The sequence below is a fragment of the Equus asinus genome, chromosome 19, assembly GCF_041296235.1.
Source record: "Equus asinus isolate D_3611 breed Donkey chromosome 19, EquAss-T2T_v2, whole genome shotgun sequence".
Classification (NCBI taxonomy): Eukaryota; Metazoa; Chordata; class Mammalia; order Perissodactyla; family Equidae; genus Equus; species Equus asinus.
In genome coordinates, this window is record NC_091808.1 from 23982902 (window position 1) to 24001560 (window position 18659).

The 18659-nt window shown below is 36.4% G+C and overlaps 1 protein-coding gene across 5 annotated transcripts in view; it reads right to left on the bottom strand.

Moving 5' to 3' along the window:
* The window catches only part of SPAG16 (sperm associated antigen 16), a 911706-nt gene that overhangs the window by 462608 nt on the left and 430439 nt on the right, over positions 1-18659 (bottom strand). For all 5 annotated transcript variants that reach the window (XM_070489783.1, XM_070489782.1, XM_044751340.2 and 2 more), the window contains one exon: positions 6571-6714. In XM_070489783.1, the coding sequence (XP_070345884.1) occupies positions 6571-6714 (144 nt within the window). The remainder of the gene's footprint in view (positions 1-6570; positions 6715-18659) is intronic.

An 18659-nucleotide genomic window follows, 5' to 3' on the forward strand; every position in this document is an offset into this window, starting at 1 on the left:
TGAATAAAATGCCATTGCTGGTTCTTTGTCACACCCACACTTGAAAACAAGTCTGACTTTAGAAGGTGCTTCTTATGTAGAACCAGATCCTGCCACTTGCCCAAAGACTGTTGTTGGGCAGTCTCCCCAAGTTTTCACTGAGAAGAGACTATGAGAAATATTTATTTTCCCAACACATTTCTCTAGGATCATCCTATATTATTTTAGAATTAGACTAAAAAAATACCTATGCTGTTACTTCACATAAAGGTGGCAAACTATATTAAGAACAGAAGCGTAACGTATACCTCTTCAAAGAATATAAAGTAGAAGACTATTATTGAACAGGTCTATCTCAAAATTATAAAATGTAATTGTAAAATGTAAATGCAGTTTTGGTAAAAATGCACTGAGGTTTCCAGATTATGAGAGCATCTCCTTCTGAAGCTCAGGAAGAAGCAAGATGTCACAATCTTAGGGAAATGGTGCATCAATCTCTTCATAATATTTTGAAGTTGAACTCTTGGTTTTATGCTTATAGCAAATAAAAAGGTTATCCATGCTTCTGGTTTTTTTTAATAACTAAATGATACACTTGTAAAGGAGCTTTCATACTATGGTTTTAGGCCCTATATAAATACGTGAAAAGGTAGCTTGTACAGGGAAGAGAGTATGGGGGATTTTGTAGGGGCCAATTTATTCAGAATTCTTAAATCAGCTTATAAGAGTTGAAGTTATGTTTAACAGGATGCTGTCAGCTCTATTTCTGCCTCAGGCAGTGACCTCAGGAAAAAAATGCAGCACTGTGAAATTGCTTAAACCACTAATCCCAACTACTTTCATTTTACAGAGATATTTGGGAAAATACCTGCTGTTTCACATAATAAGCTGTGGTCAGACAAAAGAAAATGCAGTCCCAAGCATCAGAGAGCTGGACATGTGTTTACTTTCAAAACTATGCTACTGTCATTGAGCAGTTCCCTGGTATAGGTAAAGACCAAATAATATATTGTTAAGGGATGTAGTATGTGTTTTATTGATCTATTAATATTAATCTGGAGATTGATATGCAAAACTGTGTTCCAGTTGCCCAAAGCTAGTCTAAACGGACCAGCAATTGTAAAACATCCCGGTGGATATAAGAGGTCAAACACTGCATGCCTTATAGGCCTCAAAAAAACAAACCAAAAAAAGACTATTTTAAAGAGTAATGGGCATTGTACATTTCGCTCTTTCCATGGTGCAAAGGCAGCGCCAATGCACATCCTCTGCAGTCTCCACTCATTGTTTTCAGCTACTGATGAATCAGCTTCAACAGCTAGTTCATCAGTCTACCCAGTAATGCAAAGGATGCTCTCTACTTACCAATGTATAATCACCATCTACAGGTAAATATGCAATAATAGCCAGTTCTTCAGTGACTAGAGTTACCCATACCATCCCTGCGAAGTGTCTTGATGTGTAAATCCTACTAAGGAACTTCAAAACTTGGATGCAAAGAAAACCAATTCTACTGTGAACTAAAGATGACAATGATCAGTTGTATGTATAATGTTATTTTGAAACAACACAGCCTTGGGGAGACTGACGATTTTGTAGTAAGAGTTTTTAAACGCCTTCAGTTTGTATTGTCTGTATAATATGTGTATAATGTTTATAGTTAAAAGTTTTTCATATACATTTTCTTTTTTGAGTTATAAATGTTAGAAAATGTCAGTGTTGAAAATGTCTTAGTAAAAAGTAATCATTATCATTAAGGAAAAGAAAAAAATGTGGCTACATTTATTGAGAATAAATATTAGCTGGAGAAGTAACAAGGCTTACATAGATCTGTGAGATCTTCAACATCGTGCCTTGCGCCTACAGCAATTTTAGGTATTTTTGCCTGTTTGGTTTTATGTTCCCCACTTTGCCCTATTCCCGTAAGCACCCATTCCTTTTTGACCCATCTAACTCCATGGCAGCCAGATTCTACAGTCATCTGCCAGATCTTCTTAGTTCCCAGCTGTTCCAAAAATCCATTCTCCACGTCAATTCCAAAGCATGGGGCTTAACAATATTTGCAAACGTATATGTCTTAAGCATAGATGCTAGATTTTTATCCAGTCACTTTAAAGTAACTTTCAATATCCATCTATTAATATAATTTATAATATGATGTTCTCATATTTGCCTCACTTATGTATTCCACATTTTTCAAGCACAAATCTTACTTGGTCATTGTACATCGCTTTCTTTAAGCATACAACTGAATTCCATTTTCTACATTCTCTTTCAAAGTTTGCATCTATTATTATAAAATGTATTATAGTTGTGGTGAGGGTACCACATTTGTTCAGTTTAAGATTATGTTTATGCTATATTTGTAAAACCAGTGGTAAAATATCTTTTTTATTTTCCTTATCCTCGGGAAATTCAACGAACCCAAAAATTAACTGATTTATTTCTCTTTTTTTAAAAACAAAGTTTTTAAAACTCAGTCATAAAACTGCTCAAGATCAAAATTCAAGGTAGAACTCCAATAAATCAGTTTTTTGCACTCTTATTAATCCATTCTGGGTTTCTGTTCCATCTTGATTCTGTATTAGTGATGTTTACATTCATAGAAATCTATTATTTTATCAAAAATTCCAAACATACACATCTTTTAGTCTCTGTATATGAGGCTTTAACTCCTTGAAAATTACTAAGATTTGTATTCCTGTTTCCTCACTTTTATTTTTCCAGGAAGTTTTTGAGATATATATTAATTTTATTATAGTTCCTTGTTTTACTATTTTTTCTTGAAAAAAAACTTCTGGATTAAAATATATGTTTACTCTTTTTATCCTAATTTATTAATTTCTGCTTTTCATTTATTAATTTTTGCTTTTCTATATTTTCTTCACCAGCTGTACTTTTTAATTCATAATTGATTTATTTGCTTTTTGTTTGATAATAAAGCATTTAAAGCTATGAATTTTACTCTCAATATAGCTTTGGTTATGCCTCATAGGTTTGATAAGTATTGTGGTTGTGACAGTTTAAGTAATAACAGTTTATAGTTCCTCTTTGACTCAATATTCATTTATTTACTTTTTAATAATTCAGATTTTAGTATGTTTTGGTTATTGATTTGTTATCATTTTCTTTTATTATTGAATTTTGCTCACAAATAATGGTTTGCATAATCGCTATTCTGAAGAATTCATTTATGCTAAATTTTTGTTGTAAGATCTGTACATTTAAAAAAATACAAGAATAAATGATTTCAAAGAATCTATATTCTCTCTTCATAAAGTACAAAGTTCAATATATACTGTTAAATACACTTACTATTTTATTAATTCCTGTAATTCCATTGTGACTTTGTTTACTTGACAGATTAAACACTGAGATACTTTGAAGTCTTTGATTCTGATGACTATGGTTTTGTCAGAATCTTCTTGTATTTATAAAATCTTTTGTTTTCTATATTTCAACATCATACTGCCTGAATCCTCAAGTGATAGTTATCCTCTCAGTTTACTTTTTACCTGTCAATCCTCCTTTGCCTAGTTTTAATATTATTATGCCTGTTGTGTTTGTTTTTATATATTGAAGATGTCTGGTATAGCAACAGAAGTAGGACAGTGGAAGTTGATTTGGGTCATGCAGGATTCACGACTGTCATATGTGGACAGTGATGACAAAATGGAGTAGCATATGTGAAGGTTTCTAAAATGGAGCTGGGAGGCCACTGAGGAAATGGGGCTATGCGTGCACACCACGTCTCTGCTCAGATGAAATGGAACTTTTCAACTGTGCTTCACTGCTGTCATCTTGAGCTTCTTTCAAGAAATATGCTTACTCCCATAGATATGAACTTTTTACCTTAGAGATGGCCTTAGCAACCAATCACACATAGCCAAGAAGTAACAGTTGTTGCTAGCACCAATTAGAAATTTTGCAAAACACCCGTGTAACTTATCTCTTTTTGCCTTTATAAACCTTTGCCTCCTTTGTCTTCTTCAGAGAAGGAAGATTTTTGGGTTTCTGCCTGAATCTGTGTCTTCCAACTTGCAATTCTAATTTCCCAAATAAATATCTGCTGTTTACATTCAGTGATTTTTTTCTCAGTGGACAAGTATCAAGTAGGATTGATCCCCAAAAGGAATCTGGGTTATGTCATTGCGGCAGAAGAGACAGTGGCTTGAATGTCATAGCAATCAGGAATATATGCAACCAGAAGTTACAGAAAATACTCAACTAGGAACAACTAAATATAAAATAAAGAAAATGTATGAGTTTATTTTTCTATGCCAAGAGCATTGGAATAAGGCAGGTGTCAGTGTATCGTGTGTCCACTCTGGACCTCTTCTTAGCGAGCGGAATCAAGCTGATCACAAAGTTGGTCTCTGATAAAGACTATGATTGCATTCATTAACCAAACATGCAACTACATATTAAATTATCATATTTGAATCAAATTCATTTTATGTTTGATTTTTTTAATTATAGATGGGTATATAGAGAGATAAGAAAAATATTATCTTCAGCAATAAACTATTTTTTTTGGTGGCCCAGCTACCTAAGCCAAAATAAAAATCAATTGTTACAAATTTAAATTTCAGAAAGCATGAATTTCAACAACTTTTAAGACATAAACATTATATATGTATATATATTATATGTATATAATCTTCAGTGTTGATTTAGCATTATAAACATTAAGCATTATAAAATGTTTGAAATCTGAAATATAAACTCTTTCGGAATTGATCTCTATCCCCAATAAAAAAAAGGGTTTTGGTGTTGCTTCTAATAATCATTTATTATTTTTCATCAATTCTACCAAAAGGACATTTGCTATTCAGTATCTCTCACTTAAAAACACTTATGGTTAAATGTATTTTCTCCCATTAGTTTTATTCCATGCAGTAGAAAAAAGCAAACCGTGTAGCTGCATTTTACTACAAGTCTGCCAAAGAAAGTACTGAATGTAAATTCAGATTATGAGTGAATAATGATGTATTTCACCTCATTTTAATTTCAGTAATTGAGTGGGAAAACAAGAAGATCTATCAAAAGGACCCTGTGCTGGTCAAACACTAATGAGAAAATCTCTGAGTCACCGGCTGTCATGGTAACAGGGCGTTATGGAAATGTGATTAGTATGCCCAACAGCTACACAAGTGATAGACTAGACTTCTAATTGTGTTGTCTCTGCAAGATGAGCTTTATGTTCCTAAGAGGTGAGAGATGGTGCGGCTCTGTTTATCCGCATACCAGATACGGTGGAGCGCACTGCATCTTCAAAAATTAAGTTCAAACATCTAGTACTAAAGATGAATTATACTTTGAGAAGATTTTCAAAAATTAAAGGAAATCTAGTTCATTCTTGTCATTAACTTATAAATTTCTGAACAATTTATTTGATTTTTATTTCAATCTAACTTCATGGACATTCATACCAATGATAAGACAAAGATGGTTAAAAAAAAAGTTTTATGAAAATAAATCAATAGAGTCCTCCTAAGAACAAAATTTCCCAATGGAATTGTTTAGAAATTGCGCTAAGAACTCTGAGTCTCCGGGAGTAATTAGAACAGGAGTGTTAGAAAGAGCCACATGCAAGGGTGTTTACAGATGTTAAGTATAATGATGAACAAGGGAAGACAGTCGGATAGGGGGTAGGAGTGGACCACAAGCAACTGTGGGCCAAGCTTTCTGCCACCAGAAATAATGTATCTGTATGTTTAACAATATCTTTCCTTCTATGCCCTTGGCCTTTAGGGTACAGAAATTCAGTGAATTCTGAAAATGGCAAGGCTCAATGCTTTCAGTTCTGCTTTGTTCTCTTTAATATCTTGAGTGTCACTGAATTTTTAAAGAAATTGATCACTGCCTTCCGATCCTTTTTGGTAGATAACTTAATTCTAAAAGGAAAACCTGCAAGCTTAACAGAGGCAAGGTAAACACCGGCATGCATTATTGACTAGCAATCCGTGTGCCTTGTCAGACTTGTGAGTACAAGGAGCATTAATAATGCTTGTCTTGGGAAGCTTATTATTCTTGTTAAATGCATCAGCACGTGGACTAAGTTTTACGTGTACGAAATATCAAAAGCAGTCAATCTAAAGTCGATATAACGAAAGCCAAAGGAGCATTTATCTACATATTTCAAAATTCAGTGGAGGGTGTGGGGTTGCAGAGAGAAAAGTGTCATTAAAGCCAGCAAAGTACAAAGTTTCATTTATACAAGGTAAGCCCCAGAGATCTACTGCACACCATAGAGCCTCTAGTTAACAATACTGTATTGTATGCTTAAAATTTTGCTAAGAAGGTAGATCTTATAAGTGTTTTTCTCATCATCATAATAATAAATAAAGTGGGTGGGAGGAAATTTTTAGAGATGATAGATGTTTACAGTGTAGATTGTGGTGACGGTTTCAAAGATGTATACTTATCTCCAAACCTATAGAGTTGTATACATTAAACATGTACTGTTGTTTGTATGTTATTCATACTTCAGTAAAGTGGTTTAAAAAAATAATCCAGCAGAGTGAAGAAAGAGTAAACAAATGCATTCCTGGAGAGATGAGGCTGGTTCAGGGAGCTGTGCGTACTGACCTGGGATGGAAGCAGCAGTTGGAAAGCCAGTCGGTGTGGCCAAATCCTGTGAGAAGCACGTTGCCTTTGGGGAGCCCCACCACCTTCCAGAGGCGATCCTCCCCACAGGAGACTAAGATGTCTCTGCGGGGGTGCACAATGATGCTGTACAGAGAGAGAGAAGAAAAGAGAGTCATGGAAAGATAACAGTGAAAGGTTTCACATTGTGAATAAATGAAATGGCAGTGATCATCCCCTTTCAGCGAGGCAGCACAGCTCATAGAGTGCTGGCTCAGAAGGCAGAAGAGCTGGTTCCACGTCCTGGCTATACTCTAATGCTTATGGCTTTCTGATCTCCATCAATCTAGTTAACTTCACTGGATCTCAAAGTCCTCATTTGCAAAATGAGATGGTTGGTTTAGGTGAATGCTTATGTCTAATTTTGGTCTGAAAACAATAATTCTGGTTTTTCTTTCAGGGAGGAAATTTATGCCAATGATAATTTGGTGTTAGGATGTTTGGACCAGTAACCATGCTTATCATAGAAAATCAAAATGCTTTTCAGACTATAGTATACCTTAAATAAGGCATTATCCAGGAAAAGATCATGAATCATAACCACATTATCATAATTCTATAATAAATACTATAAATGAAACATTCACTCCATGGCCCACTATCTACACAAAGCAGAGGAGCTCAAATTCTGTGCTAATATGCCACTTAACTTTGCTTCAGTCAATGCACAGTACACAAATTACAGTAATGAATTCAGGATGCAAAAGGCAATTCCCATTCTGTAAAGGCATAGAGGGAAATGAGAGAAAAGTATGTAAAATTAATGATTAACACATTAAGCAGTATTATTTGAACCGGGCTATGATCCTTGTGGCTATTTAAATATGGAGTTAAACCATTCTAAAATCAAAAGTTTACAAGGTTAATGCCTGATATTTTATCTATGGCAATGCTTTAATCTTATTTTACATAGAGTTTCATCTATGCCTGATAATGTAACAGGAACAATGTGCCCAACGTTAAGCATCTATTAAAATACCAGCCTAAATATTAGCAACAAATTATTCAGTTTCAACATAGCCATCTCAAAACAAAGACAGAATGCATTTACTTGCCTATGTAGTGAAATGAAACAAAAATAATTTTTAAAAATACACATTCATTTCTCCCACAGTCTATTCTATGAATGACCTTGTTACTTTCTTCTGCAATATAGATTTTAGGAAATCAGTTTCCCAAAGAAATCATGGTCTCAGTTCATATCCACATGGCTAACTCCAGGGCTTACATGAGAGCATATCTTTTCTCGTTATGGATCCCTTCCAGTAATACCATTAAACTTAAAATTTGGAGCTGCAAAATCATGTCCTTCCATTAGAGCTATACAGTTTTGGAAATGTGCTGAGGTAATCAATGTTGGAAACATTCAACTCACAGGTACGTAAACACTATGAGCAGGGCCTTCTTCCTAGTGAAGCACTGTTTCATTTTTCTCCAGCCTTTTGCTGCTCAAAATAAACACAGTAGAAGGGAAATTATTCATTTTGCAATTCATCATAATGTTGGTTTGTGACTTTCAGAAGGCCAATTCAGGAAAGGGATTTATTACAGCTCAAACTGCGTAGAGGATACATTTATAGAACTTAATTAGAAGAAAAATATGACGAGAGGTAAAAAATGTCAGATTGAAATGAATTCTATATTCAAATACACATAAGAAGGCAAACCAAATCCTTGAAGCTACTGAGTATGATGTATGTTGGCTCACAGCTTTCCTGGCAGACACATGCACACTTGACTAGATGATAAATTACCTTCTTTAAGTGAAGATAACTAAAATCATTGCTGTCTTTACGAACTTTGAAAGATAAGTTTCCAAAATGACTTTTGGGAGGGGAGCCGTCTGTAGAACTTAGGGGAAGAAGCCAAACACAACCCCGTGGGTGGTTAATCAGTTTTGGAAGTGTTTTTCCAGACTCTTCTGCCCTCTTCTACTTTGGGGCTTCCTCCATCCCCCCTGGACCTTCTACTTCCTCTTCACATGGACTGATAATATGGACCACACTCTGATTTTTTTTTTTTTGCACGTATATTCCTTTTCTAACACCGACTTCTTTTTTTAACATCTCTCATCTATAAATAACTTTTTTCTAATCATTCTCGATAAATTTCAGTCTAACACCAATATTCTTTAAAGAATATGATATTTTGCTTCATCCATGAAATGGTCTTTAACTGAACAGAAATATTTCCAGCATACATAGAAAGGAATTCAACGCTTTCATAGCAAGCAATTAATAAATACTTGTTACTGAATAAGTCACCAAAAAAGTGCATCAGTAAAGACTGGGTCATAGTGATAAAGACCCCCGATCAAGAGTTTCAAATCCCATGACGACATAAAGATATGGAAAGACATTCCATGTACATGGATTGGAAGAATAAACATAGTTAAAATGTCCATTCTACTTAAAGCAATCTACAGATTCAATGCAATCCCAATCAGAATCCCAATGACATTCTTTACAGAAATAGAACAAAGAATCCTAAAATTCATATGGGGCAACAAAAGACCTTGAATTGTTAAAGCAACCCTGAGAAAAAAGAACAAAGCTGGAGGCATGACAATCCCTGACTTCAAAACATACTACAAAGCTACAGTAATTAAAATGGCATGGTACTGGTACAAAAAGAGGTGCACAGATCAATGGAACAGAATTGAAAGCCCAGAAATAAAATCACACATCTACGGACAGCTAATCTTTGACAAAGGAGCTGAGGGCATGCAATGGAGAAAAGAAAGTCTTTTCAACAAATGGTGCTGGGAAAACTGGACAACCACATGTAAAAGAATGAAAATTGACCATTCCTTTTCTCCATTCACCAAAATAAACTCAAAATTATCAAAGACCTACAGGTGAGACCTGAAACCATAAGGCTTCTAGACTCTTTGACATCAGTATTAAAAGGATCTTTTCAGACACCATGTCTTCTCAGACAAGGGAAACAGTAGAAAGAATAGACAAATGGGACTTCATCAGACTAAAGAGCTTCTTCAAGGCAAAGGAAAACAGGATTGAAACAAAAAACAACCCACTAACTGGAAAAAAATATTTGCAAGTCATACATCTGACAAAGGGTTAATATCCATAATATATAAAGAACTCACACAGCTCAACAACAAAAAGTCAAACAACCTCATCAAAAAATGGGCAGGAGACATGAACAGACACTTTTCCAAAGAAGATATATGGATGGCCAATAGGCAAATGAAAAGATGTTCATCATTGCTGATCATCAGGGAAATGCAAATCAAAACTACACTAAGATATCACCTTACACCCATTAGAATGGCAAAAATAACTAAAACAAAAAGTAACAAATGTTGGAGAGTTTGTGGAGAAAAAAGAACCCTCATACACTGCTGGTGGGAATGCAAACTGGTGCAGCCACTATGGAAAACAGTATGGAGATTCCTCAAAAAATTAAAAATAGAACTACCTTAGGATCTAGCTATCCCACTACTGGGTATCTATCCAAAGAGCTTAAAGTCAGAAATTCCAAAAGTCCTATGCACCCCAGTGTTCATTGCAGCATTATTTACAATAGCCAAGACATGGAAGCAACCTAAGTGCCCATCAACAGATGATTGGATAAAGAAGATGTGGTATATATATATATATACAATGGAATACTACTCAGCCATAAAAAAGAACAACATCATCCCATTTGCAACAACATGGATGGACCTTGAGGGAATTATGTTAAGTGAAATAAGCCAGATAGAGAAGGACAATCACTGTATGACTCCACTCATATGAGGAACTTAAAAATGTAGACAAATAGAACAGATTAGTGGATACCAGGGGAAAGGAGGGGTGGGGGTGGGCACAAAGGGTGAAGGGGTGCACCTACAACATGACTGACAAGCAATAATGTACAGCTGAAATTTCACAAGATTGTAACCTATCATTAACTCAATAAAAATTAAATTAAAAAAAAAACACAGAGTTTCAAATCCCAGCTCAAATCATTCCACGTGGGAGATGATCAAGATGGGGAACATAGGTTAAGGTCCATTTCCCCGGATACAGAAGTTCAGTGTTATTATCAGCTGTCTGAAATCTTCCTCCTCCTCCTCCTTATCCACTGACGGTAACGATATCCAACATTGTTTGAAAACTTAATGTGCGTCAGAATTTGTACTAAAAGCTTACCTTACAACAAGTGGAATGAGAGCTCATGAGGGCAGGGATTTATATCTGTTTGTTTGCTGAATATTTGCTGTATACTCAACCCCAACAGTAATAATGATATTTCAATAAATGTTTGTCAAATATCTGACTGAATGGTTTAATTTGGTACTGTTAGTTTTGTTATTTTATGATTAAGTAAACAAAGATTGAGATATTATGTAAATTGCTCAAGCTCACATTTAATAAGGGATGGATTCAACTGACTTTGAATTCAGTTCAGTCTGACTTTAAGGCTCATGATTTTAGCTACTTCTACTTAGAGTCAGTCTTTCATAGTTTATTTATTATATGTGTGTGTTGTAAACATCAATAATTCTTATTAGAGATGTTATCACTCCCAGGAAACGCTTAAGTCATTTAGTCACTACTAAACCCTGAGTTAAAGAACATGTCTAGGAATTGTCAGTGTAGATATCAGAGCTGGGTGCCACTTGACATAATAGTCTCAAAGAGGTTAGAGGACCCTACCCTTTACAGTTAAAATGCTCTGGTGCAGTAGGAGAAACCACGTGAGTGGCACTCCTCCTACATTCCTGTCCACATAGGCCTCTGTGCTGATCTTCTACACGTTGCACTTAATAAGATCTTTAATTTGTTCTCTTGTGCTAATATTACGAGCCTTGTATTGTTCTTCAAGTTGTCAGAGGGCATTGACTTTATCCACCTGTTTTCATACAGCACTCTGTAAAGAATAAATATAGAAGGATATTTAGTAAGCATTGATTCCATAGGCTTTAAATTTATGAGAATTTCCCCAGTATACTCAGGCCTCAACTTTTATCATTCTGCTTATCTCTGAATCAGTCTGTTGAAGAAGCTGAAGAGTAGGAGAAATAACTAAACCTTATAGGAGTCAGTTCCTGATCCCCAAATTGCTTAAATTAACTCATTTAATGGTCACAATACCCCTACGAGTTAGGTAGACTATTATCCCCGTTTTTCAGATAGAGGAACTGGGGCACACAGAGGTTAAGTGATTTACACAAGGTCACGAAGCCAGGAAGTGGCAGAGCAAGGACATGAATTTGGGTGGACTGTCTCCAGAGACCACGTCTCTCATTAGAGTCAGCTCAGAGCCTCAGTTGCCTTTTCCTTTTTTAGATGACAACACGAGCAGAAGTCAAGCTGAATGTCATCTTATTTCTGTCCAGGAGATTTATTGAGATGCATTTTGAAGTTTCTAAAGAACTGATCATTTTTTTTTGTCATTTTCTAATAATGTGTGAAAGATTATAACTATTGTCACCTGTTATTTTCTGGAAGTTGGTGCTGGCTAGGTTCAGGGTGGTGAAGGGATGGATCAAAGATGAACGAGAAAGAAGTACTTATGGTCTAAAACAGAAGTTGGACAATTTTTTTCTGTAAAGGGCCAGATAGTAAATATTTTAGGCTTATGGACCATATAGTGTCTTCCCTAACCGCTCAACTCTGCCATTGTAGCACAGAGGCAGCAATAGACAAAACATGAATGAATGAGCAAGGTTGTGTTCCAATAATACTTTATTTACAAAACCAGGTGGTGGGCCAGATTTGGCCTTTGGGCCCTAATTGGCCCACCCATGCTCTACAGCATTTGCACAGCAGGGAGCAGACTAGTGTTTAAGAGTGTAGGCTCCAGAGTAAGAGTTTGAATTCTTGCTCCAGTGTTTACTTGCTAGGAAGCCTTAGATAAGATATGCCAGCCTTTTCTTCAGGTTTCTCATCAGAAAAAATGGGAAGAAAATAGCATTGACTTCATAGGTTTGTTTTGAGAATTAGGTAAATACATGGAAGGGACTTAGAATAGTGTTAGACACATGGGTAGTAAATTTAGCATTTACAGCTGTAGATATTTAGAGAAAAATGATGTTTGCATGTGGTTTTGTTAGACACTGGACATTGCTGGGTTTTATTTGATGTTAAATCCTCTGACGAAAAGGTAGCCCTCTATGTAATAATTTCATAAATGAAAATAAACAAGTTTCATAGTTGTTTCTTCTGTGATACAGTTTTTAGGAATGCATCGAGGGAAACAGTGGACAGCCTGTACACATTGACTCCTGTCCCTGCCTTCATGTATATGACTGGCACGAAGGAGTCGCTGGCCACGGAGGAAGGCTTTTGCTAAGCCCTGGGCATGCTGAGGGGAAGACGGTAAGGTCCTCTCCTCAAGCTCTCTCCACAAATAAGTGCCCTTCATGTAAGCATAAAATGACTTTCCCTCTCAAAGATTCTTCTCAAAGTTCTAATTAATGAGAATAATGAGCTCTTGCTTAATATCTTCCTGGCAGCTGCCCTACGTGCCACAAAGTCATTGTACTTTAAACTTTGAATATAAGCTTTCTGCTTCCCTTTAACTTACTATTAATTATAATTACAAGATTCAAAGACAAAGGCCCTGTCACCTCATTCCCAAGTTAATATGCTTGTGACTAAGGTGAAAATAGTACAGGAAAACATCTTCAGGACTCAAAAAAGAAAATGTGGATGAATACCAGTTCTGCTTCTTAATCAAGTCATGTCCTGCTGACGTATCCATAGAATGTTTTGTTAAACAATATAGCAGGCATGTTACATAAAATATTATGTTCTAGCAGACATTTTCTCTTTTCTAATAGGACACATTCCTTATAATAGAACACATGAGATATACTTCAAAAGCTCTCCTTTCTAATTGAAATTGTTCTTTCCAGTAGTGGCATTACACAGAGACATTTTGGAGGGAATGTGTGTAGGCGTACGGGGAACAGTATTAATTATCAGTAGAGTCAGTGACATAAGCACCACTGTTAGACTTTTCAAAGAGAAGAATATTAATCCAAAAAAAGATTGTCACAAGAAAGACTAATTAGATGCCCCTGTCTTCACTTTAGGTTATTCAGCACCGTAAATGTTTCCTTCACTTCAGTTCACAGGCTCTAATTATTGCCAACACAGAAGATGCACAGTGGGTTGAAAATGAATCAATAGCGAAATATATGCCCCGTGAACATTAGGTGACCGCTTATCTGCTCGTCCTAAGGACAGCACACACTCACACGTTACATATGCTTTCATCCAGCTCACTAGGACAAATAGACACAAAAAACCTGTCTGGCTGTTGTTCAGCTAATATTTGCATCTATATTTGGATATGCATCAGGATTTACAAAGCACTCTAACATGCAACTTTTCTCATTATTTCAACAAATATGTATCAAAGGCCTCCTATGCAGTATGCAAAACAGACAGAGGCATTACTTTTCAGGAGCACACATATGAATGGGGGGAAACAGACAGCAATAACAAAACAACTGAGCAAAATGATCCAGCTATAAGCAAAACATAACACAGTGATACGACAATGATTTGATCTAAGGGAAAATGTCATTTTCAATGAGGTGATTAGGAGAGTCCTCATTGGAGATGTGACATTTAGCTGAGATCAGAATGGCAAGAAAGAGGAAGCATCTTTAGAACAACTTAGAGGCGAGTGGTTTCAGGCACAGGTGACTGTACCTGTAGAAGTGAGCAGGCTGAGAGGAGTCGGCATTCTCGAGGCACAGAAGGAAGGAGGGCGATGCAGAACGCAGGCAAAGAGGACTGCATGGAGGACAGACAAGGAGCAACAGGAAGAAAAGGATCAGATCATGGAGGGCCTCGTGGACTGAGAAAAGAAGACTGACATTTATCCTAAGACCAGTGAACGGTTATAAGTAGGGGAAGGATATATGATTCACAATTATTTAAAATCTCTCTCTAGCTGCCGTGTGGAAAGCGAGAAAGTGGGGAGCAAGAGAAGAAACCATGACATTAGCTAGAAGTGAACAGTAGTGACCCAAGAACAATGGCTTTAGATCCATTTAACATGGAGCTCCTCATTCTGAGGACAGATGTCACTTTAGGATATTAATGTTTTCGCCATCATCTTTAGGAAGAGTCAACTCATGACCAACAAACAATATTAAATAATTATCCTCGCCAACAAACAACATTAAATAATTAAGTGTACTTTAAAAAGTGCCAAAGTAAAATGGAATGAAAGCCATAAAATAAATGTGTGTACAAAACAAAATAATTAGAAATATGTCAAAATAAGATATCAAGTCTCATTCATTTTCAGAACTCAGTTAAGAAAATACGAAAATATGAAATCTTAATACTTCTCTGGCACTTTAAACACTGGAATATTATAGATTTTATTCAAAGCTAAGTAGGATGTATATTGCCAGGATCTGAAAAGTAGCACCTTCCTTTCGTTTTCACTAAATAGATGAGGCATTTTCACAGTGTATGGATTCATTAATAATGCCCAGGAGTGTAGTCATAAAGTCCTTTTTACTGTTTTTGTCCAATGTTCTTTCGATCATATACATACAGTAAATTTGGAGTTTGTGGGTACCAAAGAGTCTTCCCCTTGCCTCGCTGCCTGGCTGGTAATGCTAATCCCACATCAGTGAGGTGAGAGGCAGGTAAGACAGGATATGTGTTCTGGCTCATCTGTGGGGACAGGCCTTAAGCAGTGACACAGATACTCAATAGATATTGAGATTCAAAAGGCCATTTATCAAAAGAACAAATTCACACACGTTATGTAACATCATATAATTCATCCATATTATTAGTTTACAGACTAAACCCAAATCCTTTTTTTTTTTTTTGAGGAAGATTAGCCCTGAGTTAACATCTGCTGCCAATCCTCCTCTTTCTGCTGAGGAAGACTGGCCCTGAGCTAACATTTGTATCCATCTTCCTCTACTTTATATGTGGGATGCCTGCCACGGCACGGCTTGACGAGCAGTGCATAGGTCCACTCCTGGAACGCAAACTGGCGAACCCCAGGCTACTGAAGTGGAATGTGTGAGCTTAACCACTGTACCACTGCACCAGCCCCCCAAATCCTTTTTAGCAAGATCTAAATTGTTTGCTTTCTCACCCCATGTAAAGAAGCAGTTCCACATAATTTTCCAAAAATCTATGTTTTATTCTTAAATTAGGTAGTTCAAATTTATACTTTTAAACCAAAGTTTTAGTTTAACGTCAAATATAATCAGTTTTCTAAGAAAAGTCTTCAGGCTAAATAAAGTCAAATTTTAGCTAATTGTAATTAAATTGAATCAACTCTTTATAAATGAGGGTAATACTATTTTTATTTATTATTTTAACAAAATACTATTTTGTTCTCTCTTCTATGTACTAATATAAATGTTCCATTGAAAAATACAAATCTACAGTGTTGTATTTTTATGGAAAAAAATTCCCCAAATACACATAGAAATGTAAAGATTTTCCACCAACATTTGACGCAAATGTCATTTATGGAAAGTCAACATATATGCAAATATGCAGCCTAACAGTCTTTCAAAATGCACATCACCTCACCTACACAGCTGCATCTCTTTGGTTCATGGGGACGGGGGAAGAGTCCACTCTGGTGAGTGCACAGGCCAGGCCGTTTCCCACTTATCCTCCAAATGAAAATTCTTAAGACCTGGGGACCAATGGCCTTGAACAAAAGTCATTTAACTTTATTATATATCTGTTTCCTCACATTAAAAAATGTGGTATCATTTATCCTATCTCCTTCACTTCATTCTTGTTTTATTTATCAAATAAAACTTAGGAAAGGACACTCTTATCCTAAACAATACCATTTCCATTTTCTCCAGAAGTTGTTGAACAGTCTATTATGTGAAAGACTATTTCAAAATACACAGGCTATACAATACAACTAAATGAAATTTATAAACTCCAAAAACTAGGAAGGCAGGCCCCACTATTTTGGTAGATGGACTGAGGAAGAGCAACGGAACAGGTTAACTCTCTCCAGAATTATGAGCACAGCTCCTGGAATTTCTGCTAACTTAGCAACTGAACATTTTATGCCACATAGCTTTATACACACTGTGCTTCACGTTATGAAATTGCTGAGGATTTACATAGTTTAACAAGTTTGAGAAGTTACATTACACATTTATGTTCTTAAGAAACCCATTCCAATAATAAAGTTTATTTGGTTATTTCATGTTTCAGCAATTTACAAGAATTCTGTGTAGTCATGAATATAAAATTTTCCGTTTCACATCCCTTAGTATATTAGTGACACAGAGTAGATGCGTTTTTAAGCTTAAGTCAAGTTTCCCCATGGTAAGAGCTCTATCGTGAAAATGTCTTTTCCGGGAGGATGTTTAGAAATATAACCTACATATAACCTAGGAATAGTTGGCAGTATCACTACTGGAGACATGGAACTGAGGTAAATTTACATGTTGAAGGATAGCACAGAATTCTCTTCCGAACTTGGCCCAACTTATTAGAAACCACCACGCCAGTGCAATGACTGTGAAGATTTTTTAACTATGGAGACGACGTATTTTTGGTACCTATTTGATAAATAAGATAAAAAGACAAAATTAATTATTTATGGTTGTTCTATTATTAAAGACTCCTCGGGAAAATTCAGCCCTTTTTTAAAAGTAAGTTTTGGACTTCAAGAGACATACTGAAAATATCATAAGTTACGTAATTCTGAGTCTAAATTTCTATATGAAAAATGCACTAAGACTGAATGAGTTTACATCATCAGGCTTCATTTGTCTCAGAGGCCATGTGGTGGGGCTGATGGGGACAAGAAAAGGAAATTGATCTCTGAGTTTGGCACTTGCCGACTGTAGGTAGCTGGAGAAATCAGAGCCAGAAGTTGAAGGGCTGCAAGGAGTGAGCACCATCAGTTTTCAGTGGATGGGACAGAGGACGGGAGTAGGATGAAGCAGACAGGAGTAAGAACTGAGATGAAGAAAAATGTCTCAATAAAGCTGCTAAAAAACACAAACAAGTTGAATTCAGGGCTGGCAACCAGGTGTATACAGCCAGAATTGATGAATACAATGAAAGGAGTAAGTTTAAGGAGTAGAATTAGGCAGCCAATCGCGCCAAGGTGAGGATTGATAAACACAAAAGACTGTGGGGCATAAGTCCTGAAGAGGGAACCAAGTAGACAGAAATGGGTGCAAACAGTGCCAGATTAAGAAAAGCAGGGAGCAGACATGAAATGAGTCCTGAGAACTTGCTGTGCAGCGAGATGCTGCTTCATCTGTCTTTTATTCCCTTGCATTTGTCTCTGCGCCTTAAATGCTGCTGACATCTCCCTTGTACTCTATGTGAAAGAAGCAAAAACAAAGAGATGTGTATTGACTCCCTGTTCTATTGCCAGTTACCCTCTTTGGGTCAGAAAAGGGCGAGAGGGAGCCATCCAACCAGCAGCCTGCTACAATCTCAGGTGAGCACTGGAGCTTCTGTTTTCACCCAGCTCGATATTACAGCTACTTAGAACCGGAGCAACTGCACAGATATTCAATTCCACGATTTATTATCTACCCTGAGTTCCATCAAATTCAGTGGGAGAAATAATCAGCCCTCTTTTTATAAAGAAGTCAAATTACTTTCCTTATTGCAGCATTTAACACAGGCAGCACAGACCCCAAAAGTTTTCCCTACACCATATGGGTCTGCCTCCAGTTACTTTCTGCATCATGTGTGTGTATGTCTGTGTGTGTAGCTTGCTCACTTTCACATTTTGGGTCGTTAGCAGCAGAGGGAATCTCACAGCAAGGGCAACCAGGAGAGGCAGCAGGTGTCTGCTACAGTGTTTATCAGCCCCTTCACACTGCTTGTTTAAACTCCCTGTCATGTTGTCTTCTCTTTAACTCACTCAAGTAGATATAAGAATGCACAAGAGTCTATGGTCCTGTGTGCTTGCACGCTCTGCTTTATCTCTTCTCAGTATAAGGTTTCGGTGACCTATAAAATTTCGTCTGATTTAATAACTTCGCTTATTTTATTTGAACTCTACTTGGTATCTTTCTATCCTCTTATATA